Raw genomic sequence first — 21,049 nt, 5'->3', positions numbered from 1 at the left:
AGTAGTCCCCCACTTATCCATGGGGAATGTGGTCTAAGACCTGGTGGATTCCTGAAACATGAATAGTGTCAAATCCTGTGTATACTGTTTTTTTCTATACATACATACCTATGACAAAGTTTAATTTATAAATTGGAGACATCAATTATGCTGTAATAAAAGTTATGTGAATGTGGTCTTAAAATACATTCACCTTCATGCTGAGATGAAGTAGGCATTGTGGTAAGATGTTAGGCTGTGGACTCTGGAGGATCATCTGCTTCGGTGACCCTGGATCACTAAGCCATGACACTCTACGGTTGGTCTTTTTATGACTAGCTAGCATATGTAGCATGTGTACACTGGACAAGGGACAATTCATATCCCAAGTCGGACAAAGAGGGACTGTTGAGAGACTTCAGCGCATGACTTGGGATGGTGCACAATTTAAAACGAATTATTTGTGGAATTTTAATGTTTTTGGACTGGTTAACTGCAGGTAACTGAAACGGTGGAAAACAAAACCTTTGGTAAGAACTGTCTTGTTGGCCCTGAATCAAGGCCAGCAGTTTGCTGAAGCTGCTGGTTTCAAGCAGGAGCCTAAAGAAATGTCTTTCTATGGTCTGTTGGCCATTTCAGAACTTAGGAAATGTGGAATGGTCAATTCATTAGAAAGAAACATCTGGGGGAAAAAACTGACTAGCATCATTCTATGGATATTTGGGTTTCCATTTGCAATTACAAACAATGTAGTAAATGGCATTAAGTATGCGGATGGAGAGCCAAGTAGGTAGTGTTTTGTTTTTCCCAAGGTGGAGGCTTTATGCATTTGGTTTCTATCAGAACGCCAAGGCTGTACCAGTTTATACTCCTGGGCAAGAATGCCTGTTGAACAATGGGTCATCAGATGGGTTTTTGGCAATAGAGAAGTAAAAATGGCTCTGATGGGTTTTGGTTTTATTTATTTTTTAAATATATTTTATTGATTTTTTACAGAGAGGAAGGGAGAGGGATAGAGAACTAGAAACATCGATCAGCTGCCTCCTGCACACTCCCCACTGGGGCTGTGCCCGCAACCAAGGTACATGCCCTTGACCAGAATCGAACCTGGGACCCTTGAGTCCACAGGACGACACTCTATCTGCTGAGCCAAACTGGTTAGGGCGGGTTTTGGTTTTAAAGTTGATTTTCTTGATACATATTTACACTTGGTGAAATTCCTGATTTTTAGTGTGCAGCTTTGTGACATCTATAGTTTGTAAGCACCACTATCACTAAAGATCCTGCATGCTCTTTTTTAAATAAAACCTTTCACCCACCCCTTTGATGCCATCAGTTGTTCTCTGTTGGTCCTTTTCTGTTTGGCTTGTTTTTTTATTTTCCACATATAAGTGAAATCTCACAGTATTTGCATGCTCTTTTAAAGTCAGCTCCCACTGTAGGTAACCAATGGTAGAATTTCTGTTTCCGAGTTTTGCCTTTTCCAGAGCTCCAGATAGTATGTTAAATCTTGGCATAACATTTTTTGTTCATGCTTCAGTAGGTCTTACTGCCAATCAGTATTCCATTGTATCAAAGTATTACTATTCTAAATTTCACCCATTGAAAGGCATTGGGTTTGTCTACAATTATTGGAGATTATGAATAAAGCCACTAAACAATTGCATACAGATTTTTGTGTGGACATGTTTTCATTTCTCTTGGGTGATACTAAACGACAGTCACCACGCTGCACATTACTTCCCCATGTTTGTCTTTTTTATATTCTAACCATTCCACTGGTGTACAGTGATAGTCTCTCATCCATTTTTTAAAAAAAAATCCTCACCTGAGGATGTGTTTTTTTAATTGATTTGAGAGGGAGAGAAACATCCATTGGTTGTCTCCTGTATATGCCTCAACAGGGGTTCAAACCCACAACCTAGATATGTGCCCTGACCAGGAATTGAACCAGCGACCTCCTGGTATTTGGAATGACATTCAACCAACAGAACCACACAGGCCTTGGGTAAATTTCCAGAAGTTAAATGATGGCTCAGAAGGCATGGTCCTTCTATGACCTTTGCATATGTATAGCCAAAGTGATTTACCAAAAGGGCCATGCTAATTTAAAGTGCCCCCAGAACAGATGTGTTCACCCCAGAGCTTCACCATCCCTGGGTTCAGACACAAGGGAACTGAGACCCCAACCCAGGCAGTCCATGATTAGAGCACCCTGTACATTGCATTTCATGTAAATGCTTTCCTTTGGTTTACTAAATCCCCCTCTCCCACCCTCATGTTTATATAGCTAACTCATACACATCAGTTACCAGCACTCAATGCGACATCCTCAGGGAACCTTCCCACTTTTCAGACCAGGTGCCTGGACTTCTCATCCCCTTTCGAATCACTTGCTTCACGTGACTTCCCATCCTAAGCTTCGTGAGGCAGGGAAGCTAAGTGTCAGACCTAACACTTAGCTTGCACAAAGTAGGCACAGTAAATGTCGACTGACTGAAAACAGTGTTCGCTTTTCCTCTGGTGCAAACTATGGTCCTCTCTTTTGCCCACTCTTCTTTTGTGGGGCTTCTGCCTCTTAATCTGTTTTGCAGTGGGGAAATGTTTGCAAATTAGCAAATTCCCATCAGAAATTCTGGTGCACCAAGGCCCTTTATGCTCGCAAGGGGGTGCCAGAGAACGCGTCTTTCTGAGCTCCGTGGTGCTGATTTTTCTGTAGAGCTGCTGTTTATTTTTATGGATTTTTAGAAAGGGAGGAGAGAGAGATCGGCTGCCTTCTGCAGACCCCGCACTGTGGGTAGAGCCCAAAACCTGGGTACGTGCCCTGACTGGGTTTCGAACCTGGGAGCCACGCCAGCCGGGCGAGAGCTGTTCTTCAAGCTTCTTTGTCGTTAGGTTTTTCATCCATGTGGATGCTGGTCCCTTAGTTATGATCATTCAAAAAGCTCTAAGGAGACATTCTCCCTCTTCACTTTCAAATATCTTTCCTCAGATTTCTTTTCCCTGTCGCCTCATAAACCTGCCCAAGAAGCTGAAAGAATATTCCTTGAAAACAAACAACCACCACCAAAAAAAACGACCCACAGATCACTTGAAAAAAAGACTGAGTAGGTGTGTGTGTGTTTCCTCTTTGTGACAGTGATTAGTGAGGTGGAAATAATCCATCTCCCCCACAGATTCTGTTCGTGTGTGTGTCTCTTTAGCAAAGGTGTGTGTGTGTTCCTTGTGTTTTCAAAGACCTTAAAAATTAACATGGCTGCTTTGTTTAAAGCTATTTCAAGCTCTATTAGGCTTATCAAGGACCACTTATCTTTATGCCACACTCGTATTTTTTTGAGCCCGCTAAGGATTACAGACTCGTTTTAGACAGTCAGCTGGTGCAGAAAAGCCAGCAGAAGGGAGAGAGAGATTGCAAAATCCCAGAGGGGCCCTGCTGGGGTAGCGAGGAGATGGTCTGAATCAACAAGCTGGCTCTCTCTTGGGGAGGTGCCTCCCAGGGGAAACTGAGTCCCAACTCCTAAGAGTTTTCTCATGCTTCCTCTTTGCTTCCAACTTAAGGTTGCCCAGCTAACACCTTCTCTTGCTCCTTTTCCCATTCCAACTCCCCCCCCACCCCCCACCCCCCGCCGTTCTCAAATGAAAGTATGTAAAGGGCAATTCCAAAGAAATCATAAGCTTTCCTTTCTATGAATCTGTGAATGGATGTTTTCTGTGTGCACAGTGTGTGATTGTGTGTGTGTGTGTATGTGTGTGCTTGCCTTGACTAAATTTAGATTCTTTTCCAACAAGCTCCCAGCATCCAGTTCTTTTGACCAGGGACTTTCTTTGTCCTGCTGATCCCGTGTAGAAATTCCCAGTAAATGGTCTTTTTTCCAGACGGGGTTCTATAAATATTAACTCATCAGCAGCCTCATCATGGTACAGTGGCAGCCATGTGGCCCGATGACTAATAACTGTTGCTAAAATATTAAATAACTACTCATTATGCAATCTACAGACTTTCAGTCCTGGATATGTGCTATTTTCACTCATTGTGGAGAAAGACAGTAGTTCCTGGGCACCTTGACTCCTGGTCTTGAAATCTAAACAAAAGCAGGGGAATGTTTCTCTGAGCTGCACACCATGGTTATTTAGATCCCAAAACCTGAGCATTAAAAAATTGTGATGGTTGCCCTCACTGGTTTGGCTCAGTGGATAGAGCGTTGGCCTGAGGATTAAAGGGTCCCAGGTTCGATTCCAGTCAAGGGCATGTACCTTGGCTGCGGGCACATCCCCAATAGGGAGTGTGCAGGAGGCAGCTGATCAATGTTTCTCTCTCATCGATGTTTCTAACTCTCTATCCCTCTCCCTTCCTCTCTGTAAAAAATCAATAACATATATTTTTTTAAAATTGTGATGGTTGCCATTTGGTTTGGACCTTGTGAGCAAAAGGAATGAAACAGGGGTGTCTTTACAGCCCAAATAAGGAAGCTGGGATTGTAGAATGAGAGAGACCTAGGTTCATCTCTGAGGTTGAGTGTTTACTGGCTTTGAGACTTTGAACAAAGTATCTAACTGGGCCTTGGTGTCCCAGCCGAAAGTGGGGAGAATAATACTACTTCTCTCAGAGGGCTGTTACCAGGATTTGCTGAAATGGCCATTCTTTCACATTGCCTGTTTTGTTATTATTTTTATGGCAATATTTGCTCTGAACTGCTGGACTTATTGTCACTTTGCTTTTTTTTTTTTTTTTTTTTTAAATATATATTTTATTGATTTTTTTTACAGAGAGGAAGGGTGAGAGATAGAGAGTTAGAAACATCGATGAGAGAGAAACATCGATCAGCTGCCTCCTGCACATCTCCTACTGGGGATATGCCCGCAACCCAGGTATATGCCCTTGACCGGAATCGAACCTGGGACCTTTCAGTCCGCAGGCCAACGCTCTATCCACTGAGCCAAACCGGTTTCGGCTTATTGTCACTTTGCTTTTTATCTATCCCCTCACACTAGATTGTCAGTTCTTTTTTAGAAATTGTTTTATTTTATTGATTTTTAAAAATGTATCTTTATTGTTCAAAGTATTACAGATGTCCCCTTTTTCTCCCATTGACCTCTCCCACTCTTTCCTCCTCCCCAGTATTGCTTCTTCTTTTTTTTTTTTTTTTTTTTTTTTTAGAGAGAGAGAGGGAGAGAAACATTGATATGACAGGGAAACACACCAATTGGTTGCCTCCCGCATGTACCTGGATGGCTGAGGATTGAATCCGAAACCTGGGTATGTGACCTGACCAGAAATCATACCCGCCACTTTTTGGTGTACAGGAGGACGCTCCAATCCCCAGAGCCACCCAGCCAGGGCAGCTTCTTTCAGAGAAGACTTTTCTGCCTTGCTCAGCACGGTAACCCCACACCAACAACAACGTCTGTCACACATCAGTAATCAAGAAATACTTGTTGAGTGACTAAGAGAAGAATAGCCATCTCCCTATGCATGATTTTCTGCATTTGTTAGATTAGCTGTCCAGGTTTTTGAGAGCAGGGAGTCAATTTTTCATATATTATTTCAGACATTCAGATATATTGTATCTCCATTCTATAGACCTCCCAGGATTTGACACCTACTAGTGGCTTAACAAATGTTTGAGGAATAAACATAATGAAATTAACAATAATTGTAAAGGACATGAGATTGTTGCAACAGTACAATGTATATGATTTATTTGTTTGGGAGGAGGCAGTGCCGGATGGAGCTAGCTAGGGGTTCAAGTCTCCATCCTGCCAATTCCTCAGCAGGTGCAAGTCACTTAATTCTGAGCCTCAGTTCCTTGTAAAATGGGGCTATTAATGAATACTCTGAAGGGTGTTATGATGGATAAATAAATTGATGTACCCTCATTCAGGTGCTCCAAAGCTTTTATTTTTTAATTTTTTGCTTTTTTTCAGAAGTAATGCATGCTCTAGGAAGGAAACTTGGGAAACATTCCAAAGTAAAAACCACAAATTCCCCAGTCACCTGGAAATGCACTCCCGAGATTCACCCAAATGTTATCAGGAATAATACCTTCCCAGACATTTATTCTACACCTATGGTCACACATGCATGTAATTTGAAAAATGCAATCACACTATAAACACGATTAAATCTCAAAATTTCCTTACTACTTTGGCCTGACTTTTTTCCATTTAGCAATCTATCATAACATTTACTTGTGTCAATATTCTTCATAAACATTACTCTGATGACTTCATAATATTCTATCTAATGGATATACCATTATTATAGTCCCATATTGTTGGACATTTAGACTGATTATAATTCCCCTCTGATAAACAATACTAAGCTGTACATCCCTGTATACCTATCCTTAACTATGGATTGAATTATTTCTTTTGGACAACTTCCTCAAAGTTGAATTGCTGAATCAAAGGGGATGCATCTTTATTTTTTTAATATATATATTTTATTGATTTTTTACAGAGAGGAAGGGAGAGAGATAGAGAGTTAGAAATATCAATGAGAGAGAAACATCGATCAGCTGCCTCCCGCACATCTCCTACTGGGGATGTGCCGCAACCCAGGTACATGCCCTTGACCGGAATCGAACCCAGGACCTTTCAGTCCGCAGGCCCACGCTCTATCCACTGAGCCAAACCGGTTTCGGCAGGGGATGCATCTTAATGTTCTTCAAGTTTATTTATTTACTAGTGACCAGGTGCACAGATTCGTGCACATTGAAAGGAAATTAATTAGAAGAAATATTTTTATATCACTATTCACCTTTATAATAGAAGTGTCGATCAAATTCATGATCGACAATGACAGATCAAAACATGCGTGCGATTGGCACCAGCGAGAGCTTTATATGTATGGTGCATGTGGGAGTCAACTTAGCCTTCTATATATGTAGAATAAACTTGTCTAATTAGACCAGCTTTCTGATTTAGCTAAACTTTTTCCAGCCCAGTGAAGCACCCCAACTTCTCTTTCAGGTATTTGTCAGCAACACAGCAGTAAATATCAACACAACAGATTATTATTGTAGATCACACAGGAAGAACAAAGGGTAAAATATTTAACTGCAGCAGTGTTTGACTATATTCTGCGCAGTGAGAAAACCTGAAGTCATTTTCAAGGTCCACCATTTCTTACTTCTTTTTAGTTGGGTCATAGCTACCGGATGGTCGGATGGACACTTATTATTTTAGCCTTTTATATATGTAGATTCTTAATTATAAGTATTTTTTAGAGCTGTTTTAGGTTCCCATTGAGAGGAAAGTACTGATATTTCCTGTGTATCTGCTGCCCCCACACATGCATAGTTTTCCCCATTATTAACATATGGCACCAGATGGTACATTTGTTATAATCAATGAACCTACATAGACACATTATCACCCCAAGTCCATTGTTTTCATTAGGTTTCACTCTTTTTTTTTTCTTTTTCTTTTTAATATATTTTATTGACTTTTTACAGAGAGGAAGGAAGAGGGATAGAGAGTCAGAAACATCGATGAGAGAGAAACATCAGCTGCCTCCTGCACACTCCCCACTGGGGATGTGCCCGCAACCAAGGTACGTGCCCTTGACTGGAATTGAACCTGGGACCCTTGAGTCTGCAGGCCGATGCTCTATCCACTGAGCCAAACCGGCTAGGGCAGGTTTCACTCTTGCTGTTCTATATTCTATGAGTTTGGACAAATGTAAAATGACATGCCATCATGGTATCTACAGTATATTTTCACTGCCCCAAAAATCCTCTGTATCCTATTTATTTATGACTCTCTCCCCCTGCCCTCTGGCAACCAGAGATCCTTTTATTGTCTCCATAGTGTCGCCTTTTCCAGAATGTCATGTAGTTGGAGTCATATGATATGTAGCCTTTTCAGATGGGCTTCTTTCACTTAGTAATATGGATTTCAGGTCCCTCAACATCTCTCAGGGCTGGGTAGCCATTTCTTTAGCACCAAGTAATATTCCAGTGTCTGGATGCACTAGAGTTTATTTATGCATTCACCTACTGAAGGGCATCTTGGTTACTTCCAAGTTTTGGCAATTATGAATAAAACTGCTATAAACATCCATGTGCAGGCTTTTGGTGGACACACATTTTCAAGTCCTTTGATACAAAGGAGCGCTTTATTTTTTGCAAGCATGAAAACAATACAAGGATAACATTCTCATCTCAAAGTTCTAGACCAGTCCTACTCTGCTTGGGAACTCACATTAACAATTTGGTATGTATTCTCCCATACATTTTTAGGTTTTTTTTCATATTTGTATAAAGATTGGATGGTGTGCGTATATTTAAGGTTTATATCAATCAGTGTTGAATGTTGAAATATAGCAAATAGTTTGAACTTTCATTCAGGGAGGATTTATTATTGCCAGACAGTGGACACCAAGCATTGTGACTGGTGTTTTATTTTCATTGAGGTTTTTCTTTTTTTTTTTTTAAATATATTTTATTGATTTTTTTACAGAGAGGAAGGGAGAGAGATAGAGAGCTAGAAACATCGATGAGAGAGAAGCATCGATCAGCTGCCTCCTGCGCATCTCCCACTGGGGATGTGCCCGCAACCCAGGTACATGCCCTTGACCGGAATCAAACCTGTGACCTTTCAATCCGCAAGCTGACGCTCTATCCACTGAGCCAAACTGGTTTCGGTGATATCGTTAACTTTTACCCTAAAAAAATTTGAGCCAATTTATAAGGCAAAAAATGCTATTTCTTTGGATACCTAAAAATCCAAATATTAACATGAGGGATAAAACAAGTTTTAATTTTTTAATTATGTGAAATTTATTTTCTAACTTACTAATTTTGGTTTCTTTTAACTTTTAATTTTAGCCATATGCTTGTTATTAGATTACCTTTTGTGTGTGAAGAGCAGCCTATTCTTATTCAATCAGTGTAACATCCCATGGCATCTCACCCAAGATTACAAATAGAGTTTTTAAAGGTCTCAGGCCTTTTCTTTTAATCATCAAAAAAGTAGTCTCCTACCTGCTTTCTTACTATCCCTATGGGATATACTGTAGTTCTCAACTTAGTGAATCTGAGTGAACAGAACTTTTTTCAGAAGTGTGATATGTATAGAGTAATTCTGGTCCCTGTTTTGATTGATCTACTTCTCTTTTAGTATCTAAGTTCTAATTCTTCTGTTTACAATCCATTTCTGACATTTGGACAAATTTGGCCAGCTCCTTTCTTTATAGGTAACTAATGTTACCAGGGGATTCTCCCATTGTGGTTTCTTGGCATATATGACTGTAGCCAGGTGCTAGGGACCTAATCCTCAGAATTTCTTGAGGATTCAGACAGTTACAACAACAGATGTTTCACAAATGTTGTGGTTGAGATTAAAACTAATTAATAGAAATACATTGCTTAGAAATAATTATCCACAGATCTAAGTAACAGAAATATCTTTCTCTAATGTTAAATACATAATTGTTTGGAGGGGATGGGGAACAACTTGAAATGAATCAGTCAACACCTTCACATTACTCATTCTTTTCATATACTTCAAATTTGTACTTAATGCCTTTTTCCTCCTGGACATCAGAAAGAACACCTGGGTACTCTGGGAGAAGTTTATATTTCTCCAAATCAATTTCTGGGAAAAATGTATCACTTTCAAATTCCTGCATGATCCTTGTCACAAAGAGTCGTTGACGGCAGGGCTTGTTCATGGCTTCCTTATAAACGGAACTGCCTCCTACTATCCAAACCATATCCACTTTATTTTTTAATTCTGGTTCCTCAATAAGTTTTAAGGCATCATCCAGACTTTTGGCAAGAAAATGAGCTCCTTTTGGAGGTTCCTTGAGTTCTCTACTGAGAACTAAATTAATCCTGTCCTTTAAAGGCTGATTCTTCTTGGGAATGGAGAACCAGGTCTTCCTACCCATAATCACCAAATTCTGTTTACCTTTTGCTGAAGAGGTTGTGGTCATTCTTTGGAAATACTTGAATTCATTCCTGAGCGGGGGCCAAGGCAGGTCTCCGTTCTTGCCGATGCCCATGTTCTGGGACACAGCGGCGATGCAGTTGAGAGTACGAACCATGACGGCGGCACCAAAAACCTTCTTCATTGAGGTTTTTTTTAATATAGTTTTGTTGATTTCAGAGAGGAAGAGAGAGTTAGAAACATCAATGATGAGAGAGAATCACCCATCAGCTGCCTCCTGCACACCCCCCACTAGGGATCGAGCCTGCAACCTGGGCATGTGCCCCTGATGGAATGGAACCCAGGACCCTTCAGTCCACAGGCCAACGCTGTATCCACTGAGCCAAACCAGCTAGGGCTTTCATTGAGTTTTGAGTGCTAGATTTTTTAGTAAATATGAAGCACCTACTGTGCGGTCCTACCTAGGGCTTATGAACAAGTGTGCAGCGCCTACTCTGCGCCCTATTTTTTGCACATATCACATTTAAACGTGAGAGCAGGGAGTGAACCTAAATGCTCTGTGGGGGCTCTAGCCTGAGCGAGGGGTGCACACCTGAGTCGGAAGCCTCTTCCCCAGGTGGACTGCAGACCCAGGGCGCCCCCAAATGGCTAGGGCAAGAAGGGGAGCGGGAGGTCAGTCTGAGAGCCAGATGGATTCAAAGGCGACGTGGAAATGCCCCGGACCCCGGCTCCCGGCACTGCAGGGCGGTGGGCGGGGCCAGCGGTGGGCCGGGCCGTATTGTCCGCTCCGCGGGGCATGCCGGGAGCCCCGCCCCCAACATGGCGTCTCACTGACAGTTGGCTGCCGAGCGCCAGAGGCGGATCCTGCTCCTCAGGGCGGCGGCGGCGGGGCCGGGGTCTCCGGGGCCGGGGGCTGCGGGGATGGCGGCTCGGACCGCCTAGGGCGGAGCTGCACGGGCGAGGCGGCGAGCGGGGCGTTGCAGGCGGGCGCGCCTGCTGCTGCCATGGACTGGTGAGCGCGGCGACTCCTGCTCGCGTCTCCCCGGGCCGGGCGGCTGCTCCTCTCCGTCAGCATCTCAGCCGGGGCCATGGGCTCGTCGGCGGCCGCGGCAGCTGCTGCGGCGGCGGCCGCGGACTCGGCGCAGTGGCTCTCGGTGAAGGAAGAGACCATCTTTCTGCACGACGGGCTCATCCGCGTCACCGACCTGGCCGAGCTGCCCAGCGAGATCCTCGGGGCCCCGGAGGCCGCCGACACCGACTTGGAGGTGAGCGAGCGCGGCCGCCCCCCTCCTCTCCGCCGTCAGAGGAGCCCCCCCGCCCCGCACCCCTGGGGTCGGATCGCACCTCGGCCCCGAGCCCGCGGGGGCTGCCCGGGCCGGTGCGTGGGGGCGCGCGGCGGGCAGGTGGGGGCGCGCGGCCGCCGGGCTGCAGACCGCTCGCCGCCCTCCCTCGCCCTCGGACCCCGGCCCCGCCGGGGCTGGCATTTGCGTGTTCGTCTCGGCACCAGCATTTTATTAGACCGGCACCCGGCGCGGCCTTCGCGCCCCGGGGGAGCCACTGCCGCCTCCCCAGCCTCCCTCCCCTCCCCCACGGACCCCCGGACTCACTTCACGGGCACACCCAGGCTGCCCGGCTTTGGGGACATTTCCATCTTAGCGCGACGCATCACCCCTCTTTCCTTCCCCAGTTCGGTGTTGATTTTTATTTTATTTTATTTTTTTGCCCCGGTGGGGGTTAGCGGCTTCTGCCGGTCCGCCGTGGGCAGTCCGGCAGCTGTGTGTCACGCCTCGGATGGACACGGGGCCTTTGTCAGGGAAGCGGGCGGTGTGGCCCGCGGGGGGTGCGGTGCGGCCCTCCGAGCGCTCTCCGCCCGGGGTCACGGGCGCTTTAGGCCGCGAGGCCCTTCTGTGAGCGCGGGGGTCGCCGCGACGCCCCCGGCGTAGGCGCCACGGCAGGTGCAAAAGCAGGTCTCAGCCACGGGGCTCCTGCTTCGGGGGCAGAAGGAAACCACGTAGGCTGGGTTATGGGAACTGCCATCGACCTCCCAGCGGTGGGAAGGCGGCCGATCGCTTCTTCGAGGCCAGCGATGCAGACGCTGCCCACCCCCACCCCCCACCCCCGACCCTCCCCTTCACTTGGTGGGATGACAGGCGGACGTGTCGGTGTAGCGCGGGGTGTCTTGAAATTCTTACCCGAAGGAGGCTCTCTGGGGCAGGGCGCAGAGCGGAGGGCCTGCCTGCAGGCTGTACACGGAATGCGAGGAATCTTTTGTGTTTTTCGGGTTTGCATGCCCTTTGGCTTTGGGCACGAGGAACATCTCTGGAAATGGATGAAGACCCATTACTGCCCCTTTGTGGAAACGGCCGTGATGGGATCGCCTTGGCTGAGACCTTCCTTTGGACGTGCCTGAGATGCGAAAACGGTCCACTGTATTTTTGAGTCTGGATTTGAGGCTGAGGCTGCAGCATTCCCATTGTGAGCTCTTAATTGGTTTATTTTACAGCCTGGCCACCAAAACAGAGGAAGATACGAGTTGCTAGGGAATTCCTAACATTGAATCATAGTTTTATTGTATCTCATTTGGGCTTGCTCTATAAAAAGTAAGGTGTGTGTCTAAGTGTCTTATCTGCTTGAAAACTCAGAGGTACTATGCTGTGATGGTGGAATCTTTTAATTTAATTGGCTCTATTGTACGAGATATGGGAAGTGGATGCTCTTTGTTCCTTAGAGACCAATCTAACTTCACAGGTCCAAAAAATGTATATATGCAATTTATTTATTGTTTTAGGATTAAAAAGAGTAGTAGTTAGGAATGCTTCAATTGTTAAGTTGGTTTTCCTAAGATGTTTACTGTATAAATGTGTTGAATGAATTTGTCAGCTGTTTCCACAGAAGAATGATTTTAAAAAGAAAGAACATCTCTGGCCTGAGAGATTAAAGAAGAAAAAACATCTTAAAAAATTTATGGTTTGACCTCTCAGAAACCAATATGTGTAAGGGTGATAAACATTTATGGCAGTTGTAAAGAACTTTTTTTTATTTCTTTCCATAGGCTACATAGTATCAGGAGAAGTGGGTAGCTAAGAATGTTTTTGTAGCTAATAGGTTTGTATTTGTGTGGGTGTGTTCATATTTAATTACTTAATTATGATAGTATGGATTAAGTGTATCCTTTGTGTCTGGCCTCATCTTACTAAATTCTCAAAAGGATCCTAGTAGCTACAAGTTGTTACTCATTATAACAATTGTAAATATTGCACCCATGGTACAGAAAAGGCAAGTAATATGCTGTAATTTACATCCCTGTGACTATTTTTTAAAACCAATATATTTTTACTAGAGGCCTGGTGCATGACATTTGTGCACTGGTGGGGGGGTCATTCAGCCCAGCCTGTGCCCTCTCACAGTCTGGGACCCCTTAGGGCACATCCTTTGAGGGGTCCTTTGCACTGCCTCAGAGGCAGGAGAGGCTCGCCAGCTGTGAGCCCAGCTTCTGGCTGAGTGGTGCTCCCCCTGTGGGAGCACACTGACCACCAGGGGGCAGCTCCTGTGTTGAGTGTCTGTCCCCTGGTGGTCAGTGCGCATCATAGCGACTGGTCTTTCCACTGTTCAGTCGATTTGCATATTAGCCTTTTATTATATAGGAGGATTGACTTTAGAAAGGGAGGTAGAGGGAGAGAGATAGAAACATCAATGATGAGAGAGAACCATTGATCGGCTGCCTCCTGCACGCCCCCTACTGGAGATTGAGCCTCAAATATGGGCATATGCCCTGACCAGGTATCAAATCAGGACCTGGTTCATAGGTCGACCCTCAACCACTGAGCCACACAGGCCAGGCCCCATGACTATTTTGTAACTACCAATTTGTATTTCTCAATCACCTTTTTCACCCAGTCCCCAAACCTCCCTTCCATCTGGCAGCCCTTAGTCTGTTCTCTGCATCTGAGTCAGTGTCTATTTTGTTTTGTAGATTCCCCATATAAGTGAAATCATATGGTATTTATTTTTCTCTGTCTGATTTATTTCACTGAGCATAATACCTCTTGGTCCATCCATGCTTTTTCAAATGGTAAGATTTCATTCTTTTTTATGGTCAAGTAATAGTCCATTGTACATACAGTATGTACCTCAACTTTTTTATGCACTCCTCCATTAATGGGCTCTGATAACATTATTTTTTCACATTTGAGAAAGATTAGAGGCCCATCAACTTTTTAAAAACTAACTTTTGAAATACTACCACCCCTATGAATTACTCTCTTTCATGCCTCTCCTTCCAGTGGACATTTCGGTGAACAATGGCCATTTTTTTTTTTAAAAACAGCCACTTAAAAAAAATTTATTTTAGAGAGAGAGGAGGGGGAGGGAGAGAGAGAGAGAGAGAGAGAGAGAGAGAGAGAGAGAGAGAGAGGAGAGAGAGAGAGAGACTTGTTTTCCCACTTATTGATGCATTCATTGGTTGATTCTTGTATGTGCCTTGACGGGGAATGAACTCACAACTGATGCCCTAACCAACTGAGCTACTCAGCCAGGGGCAATGGCCAAATTTTCACCAGGGTTTTAGAGTTCTGTAGAATCCTTCAGTTAACAATTTTGCATTTTGGGAGGTGAGACTCAAATTAAGCCAACTAATTTATGGTTGTGAACCTTAATGTATAAGACTGCATTAGCAAGCATTTGTGATCTTGCTTCCCAGCAGTTGTCATCAGCCTCTCAAGTAAATTCTTTTTTTTGTTGTTAATCCTCACCCGAGGATGTTTTTCCATTGATTTTTAGAGAGTGAAGGGAGAGGGAGAGACACAAAGAGAGAAACATTGATGTGAGAGAGATACATTGATTGATTGCCTTCTACACGCACCCTGACCGGGGATTAAGCCTGCAACCTACATAAAATGCCCTTGACTGGAATCGAACCCGGGACCCTTCAGTCCACAGGCCCAATGCTCTAGCCACTGAGCCAAAGTGGTTAGGGTTCAAGTGAATTCTTACAAAAATTTTAAAAAAGAAAAGACTGCACTAGCTGAAATACAGTTGCAGAATTTTAGAGCAAGAAGATGCTTAGCAATAATTTCATTCATTTTAGGAAGAAGTTATCTGAGATTAGGAGAGATTATGACTTGGTCCCTGTAGTGTAGCTAGTTAAGGAAGAGCAAAGGATTAGACCCTTGCTTTCCTGCCTTTGAATTCCACTGTTCTTTTCACTCTGTAAGTGCTGCTCAAAGTTAAATGTCAATATGAAAAAAGAACCCATCCTGAGAAGTAGATCAGCATTAACTTAGCATTTTAATTTAAGCAAAAGATGAGCATTTGAATTAAGAGTTTTTCCCCAGTAAATTATAAAGGAAGGTGTTTTGTTTTATTTATGTATATATATTTATTGATTTCAGAGAAAGGGAGAAGGAGAGAGAGAGACAGAAGTATCAGTGATGAGAGAGAATCACTGATTGGCTGTGGGGATCGAGCCTGCAACCCAGGCATATGCCCCTGACCTGAATCAAACCACAGGCTCACACTCTAAGAGCTAAAGAAAGGTGTTTTGTTTTTTAAATCAAATAGTGTTTAATCAACAAATTTATTCAATGAGTATTTGTGGAATTCAGGAGTGGGATGGGCCCTCTCTCCGCAGTGTTGGGGGCATAGCAGGGGATAAAAAAATTCTTAGTCCTGGTTTGGCTCAGTGGATAGAGTATTGGCCTGCGGACCAAAGGGTCCTGGGTTCAAGTCCAGTCAAGGGCATGTATCTAGGTTGCAGGCTCCTCCCTGGCCCTGGTTGGGGCGTGTGCAGGAGGCAACCAATCGATGTGTTTCTCTGATATCGATATTTCTCTCTGTCTTTCCCTCTCTCGTCCACTCCTAAAAATCAATGGAAAAATATCCTCGGGCGAGGATTAACAAAAACAGACATACACACACTAGTGCTTTTATTTTAGTGGGAGGATATAAACAATAACAAGTAATCAAATATACAATGTACATATACTCTACATAAATGTCAAATGATAAGTGTGGTGGAGAAAAGTATAGCTGTTTTACAGTGGGTGTGGGTAGGAAAGGAAAGCCCAGGATGGCATTTGAGCAGGGACCTGAAGGAAGTGAGAGAGTGCCATATGGCTACTGGGGAAAGCTCATTCCAGACAGGACAGCAAGCCAAGTCCCTGAGAGGGAAGCATCCTTAGCATCCTTAGCTTGGAGCTCCGAGCTCAGTAAGGGGAGGGAAGAGGATAGTGATAGAAGATGGGGTATCGGTGATGCAGGTCAGGTAGGGCCTTGTAGATAAAGGACTTGGGCTTAACTTGGTGTGAATTAATAGTGAGGTTTTTTTCTTGGCCTTAAAAATAGTTACCTGTATTTAATTTTACATTGCTGGCAGAAGCAAAAAGCATGTAGGAAATTATTTTTAAGTGTTGAAATAAATATCAATTTAAAAGAAATAAAAAAATAACTAGCTCAAAAATGCCCACTCAAATATTGAAATTTGCATTATATTTTATAGAACATTAGTCTTTTTTTAAATGAAGACTTTATAAGGGAAAAGCAACACAATAGCTCATTTGTGAAAGTTTCTGCTTTCTATCGCATTTTTCTTTACAAATTCCAGGTGGGGACAGGCATCATACATATGGATGTTGACAGATATACTAATTGACTTGCTCAGTGTGGCCAAGGTATTCTTTACCTCATAGTAAAAATTAGATTAATTTTGAACCCAGGCATTTTGGTTAGTGTTTCTCATTTTTCATCGTGTGTGTTTATAAGCACACCTTCCCCTGCCTCCGCCACACACACTATTAAAGGACTTGGACATGAATGTTCATGGCAGCTTTATTTCTGTTTGCCCAAAACTGTTCACCAAAAGGTGAGTGGATAAACAAGTGTGGTATATCCATATGGTACCACTCAGCAATAAAAAGAAACGAACTGTTGATATTCACCACATAGGTTTATGGTGAGTGCAAGAACCCAGTCAAACACTGTAAGATTTCATGTATATGGAAATTATAGAAAATGAAAACTAATCTATAGTGACAGAAAGCTGATCAGTGTTAACCGAAGATGGAAGCAGGTAGGAAGGGATCTTTGAAGGGATTGCAAAGGAGCATGAGGAGACTTTCAGGGTGATGGGTAGGTTCCCTATTTTGATTGTGGTTTCATGGTTCTATGGTTGTATCATGTGTCAAAATTTATCAAATTGTATACTTTATATGTGTATGATTTATTTTATGCCAGTTATACCTCAATAAAACAAATAAACAAAACCCACACCAGAATGCTTTACTGATATTTAGGAAAGGAAAAAAGGCTCAGCAGGGCTTTCTGTTTTTTTCTTGTTTGTTTGTTTGCTTGTTTTTTGTTGTTGTTTTTTGCCATGTAAAGAAAGGAGATTTGGTGCTCTAACTGGTTTGGCTCAGTGGATAGAGCATCAGCCTGCGGGCTCAAGGGTCCCAGGTTCCAGTCCGGTAAAGGGCATGTACCTTGGTTGCGGGCACATCCCCAATAGGGAGTGTGCAGGAGGCAGCTGATTGATGTTTCTCTCTCATTGATGTTTCTAACTCTCTATCCCTCTCCCTTCTTCTCTGTAAAAAAAATCAACAAAATATATTTAAAAAAATAAAAATCATCATTCTCCCCTTTAAAAAAAAAAAAAAAAAAAAGGAGATTTGGTTTTGGACCTGATCAACTGAAATAGTCAAGGCTTTGAATACTTAGGATATACTTAACTGAAATGTTTGAGACAGTATTTAGATCTATAAATGTTGATCTGTTCTCTAGGAGGATACTGCTAGCCTGTTTATCTTTGGTCAGAATTCTTTGGAAAGTGTGTATGTACTTTTATTGAATTCTAAATTCTAGATTTAGAAGTGTTAGTGAATAAATTAATAAACTACCTTTGTTCACCAGTAAATTGACTACCATGTAATTAGTGAGCACTGGAATAAGAGTCACTGAATCTTGGTGCAGTGTTCTGTGAGCTTGGGCAAATGGTTTGAAAGCTCTGAGGCTTGCCCTAACCGGTTTGGCTCAGTGGATAGAGCATCAGCCTGTGGACTCAAGGGTCCCAGGTTCGATTCCTGTCAAGGGCATGTACCTTGGTTGCGGGCACATCCCTAGTAGGGAGTGTGCAGGAGGCGGCTGATCGATGTTTCTCTCTCATCGATGTTTCTAACTCTCTATCCCTCTCCCTTCCTCTCTGTAAAAAAATCAATAAAATATATTTTAAAAAATGAAAGCTCTGAGGCTTGGCTGGCCAGCTGTCAAGTTAGAATGAAGTATCTAAGGACTGTGGGAGACAGTATTGTCAGGAGGTCAAAGTCAGGTTTCAAGAGCCAGATTGGGGTTGAAATTGTAGCTCTGCCCCTCACTAGCTGTGTAACTTTGGGCAAATTCCATACCTTTAGTAATCCTTGGTTTCCTCTTCCACTGCAGCTTCTTTGTCATTATTGTCACCATCTCTACCATGGCCAAGACAACAGTGTCAGCACATTGTGTGCCAGACTCAGTGCTAAGCACTCCCCATGCATTAACTCATTCGGTCCTCACAAAAACTTTGTGAGTATGAGGATGGTACTATTATCCTTATTTTACAAATGAGGAAACTGTGGCACAGAAGTGGAGTGATTTGACAAAGGTCATACTCTTAGTAGCAAAACAGACTGAAAGAGATCTGAATCCGGTCCAGGATGCAGGCTCTATCTAAAACCATTTGCTAGGCTGCCTCTTCACCTCTAAGAGGTGGATAGTAATAGGGTTAATGTCAGGATTAGCTGTGGAGGAATGTGATTGTGTATGCTCAGTGTGTGGACTCTCTATATGGTGCTCTGTTGCTGAAAGTTAGTTTATGCTTTTCCAGTCAGTGCTTATCGTATATGAAAGCAAACGATCCCATCAACAGCTTTTTTTTTTTTTTTCTCTAGTAGTGGGTGATGGAGGTAGTGGTGTGTGTGTGTGTGTGTGTGTGTGTATGAAAGAGAAGAACGAGAGAGAGATCCTTCTGGGATTTTCTTCTCAATTTATTTGCAATATGGCTAGATAGATAATAGATAGTCTTCACTTCACTTTTCCTCCAATTGTATGTCTAAGGTCTTGCTAAATAAATCAGTTTTGATTATTATCTGTCTTCTTGGCTTCCATATTGACTGTCACAAAATACTACCTGTTGGCCAGGACTACTGGGTAGATTGTCATCCACCTGTTCTTTCCCAAGTCATAAGGTATTTGTGGTGATAATTATGGAAGAACTGTCAATTCTTGAAAATGCCCTGTGCTTTCTCCTCCCCGCTCCTCCCTCTTCCCGTCTTGTTTTACAATGGCAGTTGTTGGGTGAACACAAGGAGTGTGATCTGCTTTGCAAGCCGTTTAGTTAATAGTTGTAGACATGTAAATAACAGCAGGTGATCAACGATGGGACAAATGCATAGTTATTTTAGAAGGAGAGAAGACAGAAGAAATTGTAAAACTTTTACTTTGATCATACATTTTAAACATACCTTATGTATCTATTACATTTTTAGAAACTAATACAGGAATACATTCTTAAAAAATTGAAGTAACACCCCTGGCCGGCTTGGCTCAGTGGATAGAGCGTCGGTCTGTGGACTGAAGGGTCCCGGGTTCGATTCCGGCCAAGGGCGCATGCCTGTGTTGCGGGCTCGATCCCCAGTAGGGGATGTGCAGGAGGCAGCCTATCAATGATTCTCTCTTATCACTCATGTTTCTATCTCTCTCTCCTTCCCCCTTCCTCTCTGAAATAAAGAAATACATTAAAAAAATGGAAGTAACAGATGAAACTGAAGTTCCTTTTTGACTACCATCCCAACTCCTGGTCTCCATCTATTCCCCACCCCAGTTAAATCAGGGAGAAAATTATTTGTGTATTCTTCAAGACTATTTTTGAATATGTACGTGTATGTGTGTGTATATATACATAACACTTTGAGATGCTAGACCTGTCTTTCTGTAACTTGCTTCTTCAAAAGACTCAATGCTCTGTTTTGCTTTTTCTATGTCTTTCTGGATAGATCTACCACATTTTTTAAGTGTTGCACAAGACTCCAGAAATACCATAGTTTATTTAGCCATTGTCCTATTGATGGGTGTCTTGGTTTCCTGTTGCTTTGCTGGCAAATTATCAACAACTAATGACTTAAAATAACACCAACTTACTCTTTTACATTTTTGGAGAGCAGAAGTCAGCAATGATTCACATTATGTTCCTGTGAAGTGTTGGCAGATCTGGTTCTTCCTGGAGACGCTAGGGGAGAACTGCTCCCTTGCCTTTTCACAGCTCTAGTGCCCTCCTGTATTCCTTGGCTTGGGGCTCTTTCCTCCATCTTCAAAATCCATCACCCTGTTTTATGACCTGTCGTCGTTCCTTCTCTCACTGACTCCTCCCACATCCTTTTCCCAAGGACCCTTGTCATTATATTTAGAGCCCAATCGTCCAGGCTTTCTCCATCTCGAGATCTTTGATTTACTCACATCTGCCAAGTCTCCTTTGCCATCTACAGTCACGTCCATGAGCTCCAGGGATTAGAACACCTTTCAGGGATTCTTCAGACTACCATAGCAAGTGTTTTGGTTGGTTTCAGTTTTTCACTATTAAAAATGGTCCTTTAGTGCATATTCCTGAATGCTTGTTTGTGCACACATGGGAGTATTTCTCTAGAGTAGTTCCTGAGAAGTAGAAATATTGGGTCATGGGTGACCATTTTAAATTTTAATAGATACTGCCCAGTTTCTCTCCAAATGACCATACCAGTTCAGACTCCCACGTAACATTGCTTGATAGAACCTCTTTTCCTCAAATCCCCATAGAGATAACTTTAGAATTCATGGATTTGCTTAAATTTCTCTTTTCTTTAAGCCAGTAGCTTGCAATTAAAAAATGAGTCCAATGGGTGTAATTGGGCACCTGGAAATGCAGGCTGCACCATGGTCAGCCGAAAGGAGCCAGAGTTTTCTGTTCCTGCTGCTGAGCTGTTATCACATCCCTGCAGAGCACTTCTCTTGTGGTGTGATCTCCCTGGACTCCTGGCATATACTCATTTTGGTCACTAATCCAGTTAATACAGACCATGTCCATATATAGACAGGAGGGAGCAACAGCTTCTTACTCTGATGGTCTGGGGATGCTGCCAGAGGCCCGCAGATCGAGGGAGCTGCCCACTCTGGGAAG

General features: G+C 43.2%; 2 protein-coding genes and 1 non-coding gene across 16 annotated transcripts in view; 2 read left to right on the top strand and 1 right to left on the bottom strand.

Moving 5' to 3' along the window:
* Window positions 1–524: 524 nt before the first annotated feature.
* Window positions 525–663, top strand: LOC118678687. Its single transcript, XR_004974974.1, has one exon. It is a non-coding gene; the product is annotated as a small nucleolar RNA SNORA2/SNORA34 family (small nucleolar RNA).
* An 8,016-nt stretch (window positions 664–8,679) lies between these two features.
* On the bottom strand, window positions 8,680–11,560 carry LOC118678162 (dihydrofolate reductase-like). Of its 2 annotated transcripts, none has more exons than XM_036353409.1 (2): window positions 11,481–11,560; window positions 8,680–10,051 (listed from the first exon to the last, which is right to left on the bottom strand). In XM_036353409.1, exon 2 carries the CDS (start codon window positions 10,028–10,030, stop codon window positions 9,467–9,469), a length of 564 nt encoding a protein of 187 aa, XP_036209302.1. In that variant the 5' UTR covers window positions 10,031–10,051; window positions 11,481–11,560; the 3' UTR covers window positions 8,680–9,466. The 2 variants fall into 2 exon arrangements, with proteins under 2 accessions (XP_036209302.1, XP_036209301.1); XM_036353408.1 differs by lacking the exon at window positions 11,481–11,560 and adding an exon at window positions 10,466–10,715.
* The window catches only part of HECTD4 (HECT domain E3 ubiquitin protein ligase 4), a 150,186-nt gene continuing 139,936 nt past the window's right edge, over window positions 10,800–21,049 (top strand). For 6 of the 13 annotated variants that reach the window (XR_004974769.1, XM_036353386.1, XM_036353385.1 and 3 more), the window contains exon 1: window positions 10,962–11,138. Coding sequence is in view for 12 of the 13 variants with exons in the window: in XM_036353386.1 (XP_036209279.1) it covers window positions 10,962–11,138 (177 nt within the window). In the remaining variant the exon portion in view is untranslated. Of the gene's footprint in view, window positions 11,139–21,049 lie in introns of all 13 variants that reach the window. The other 7 variants (XM_036353393.1, XM_036353390.1, XM_036353389.1 and 4 more) reach the window with 2 other exon arrangements.

Source organism: Myotis myotis, unplaced genomic scaffold (assembly GCF_014108235.1).
Source record: "Myotis myotis isolate mMyoMyo1 unplaced genomic scaffold, mMyoMyo1.p scaffold_m19_p_20, whole genome shotgun sequence".
Lineage (NCBI taxonomy): Eukaryota > Metazoa > Chordata > Mammalia > Chiroptera > Vespertilionidae > Myotis > Myotis myotis.
Note: the sequence above shows the minus strand (reverse complement) of the source record. Positions and strands in the feature narration are given on the sequence as shown.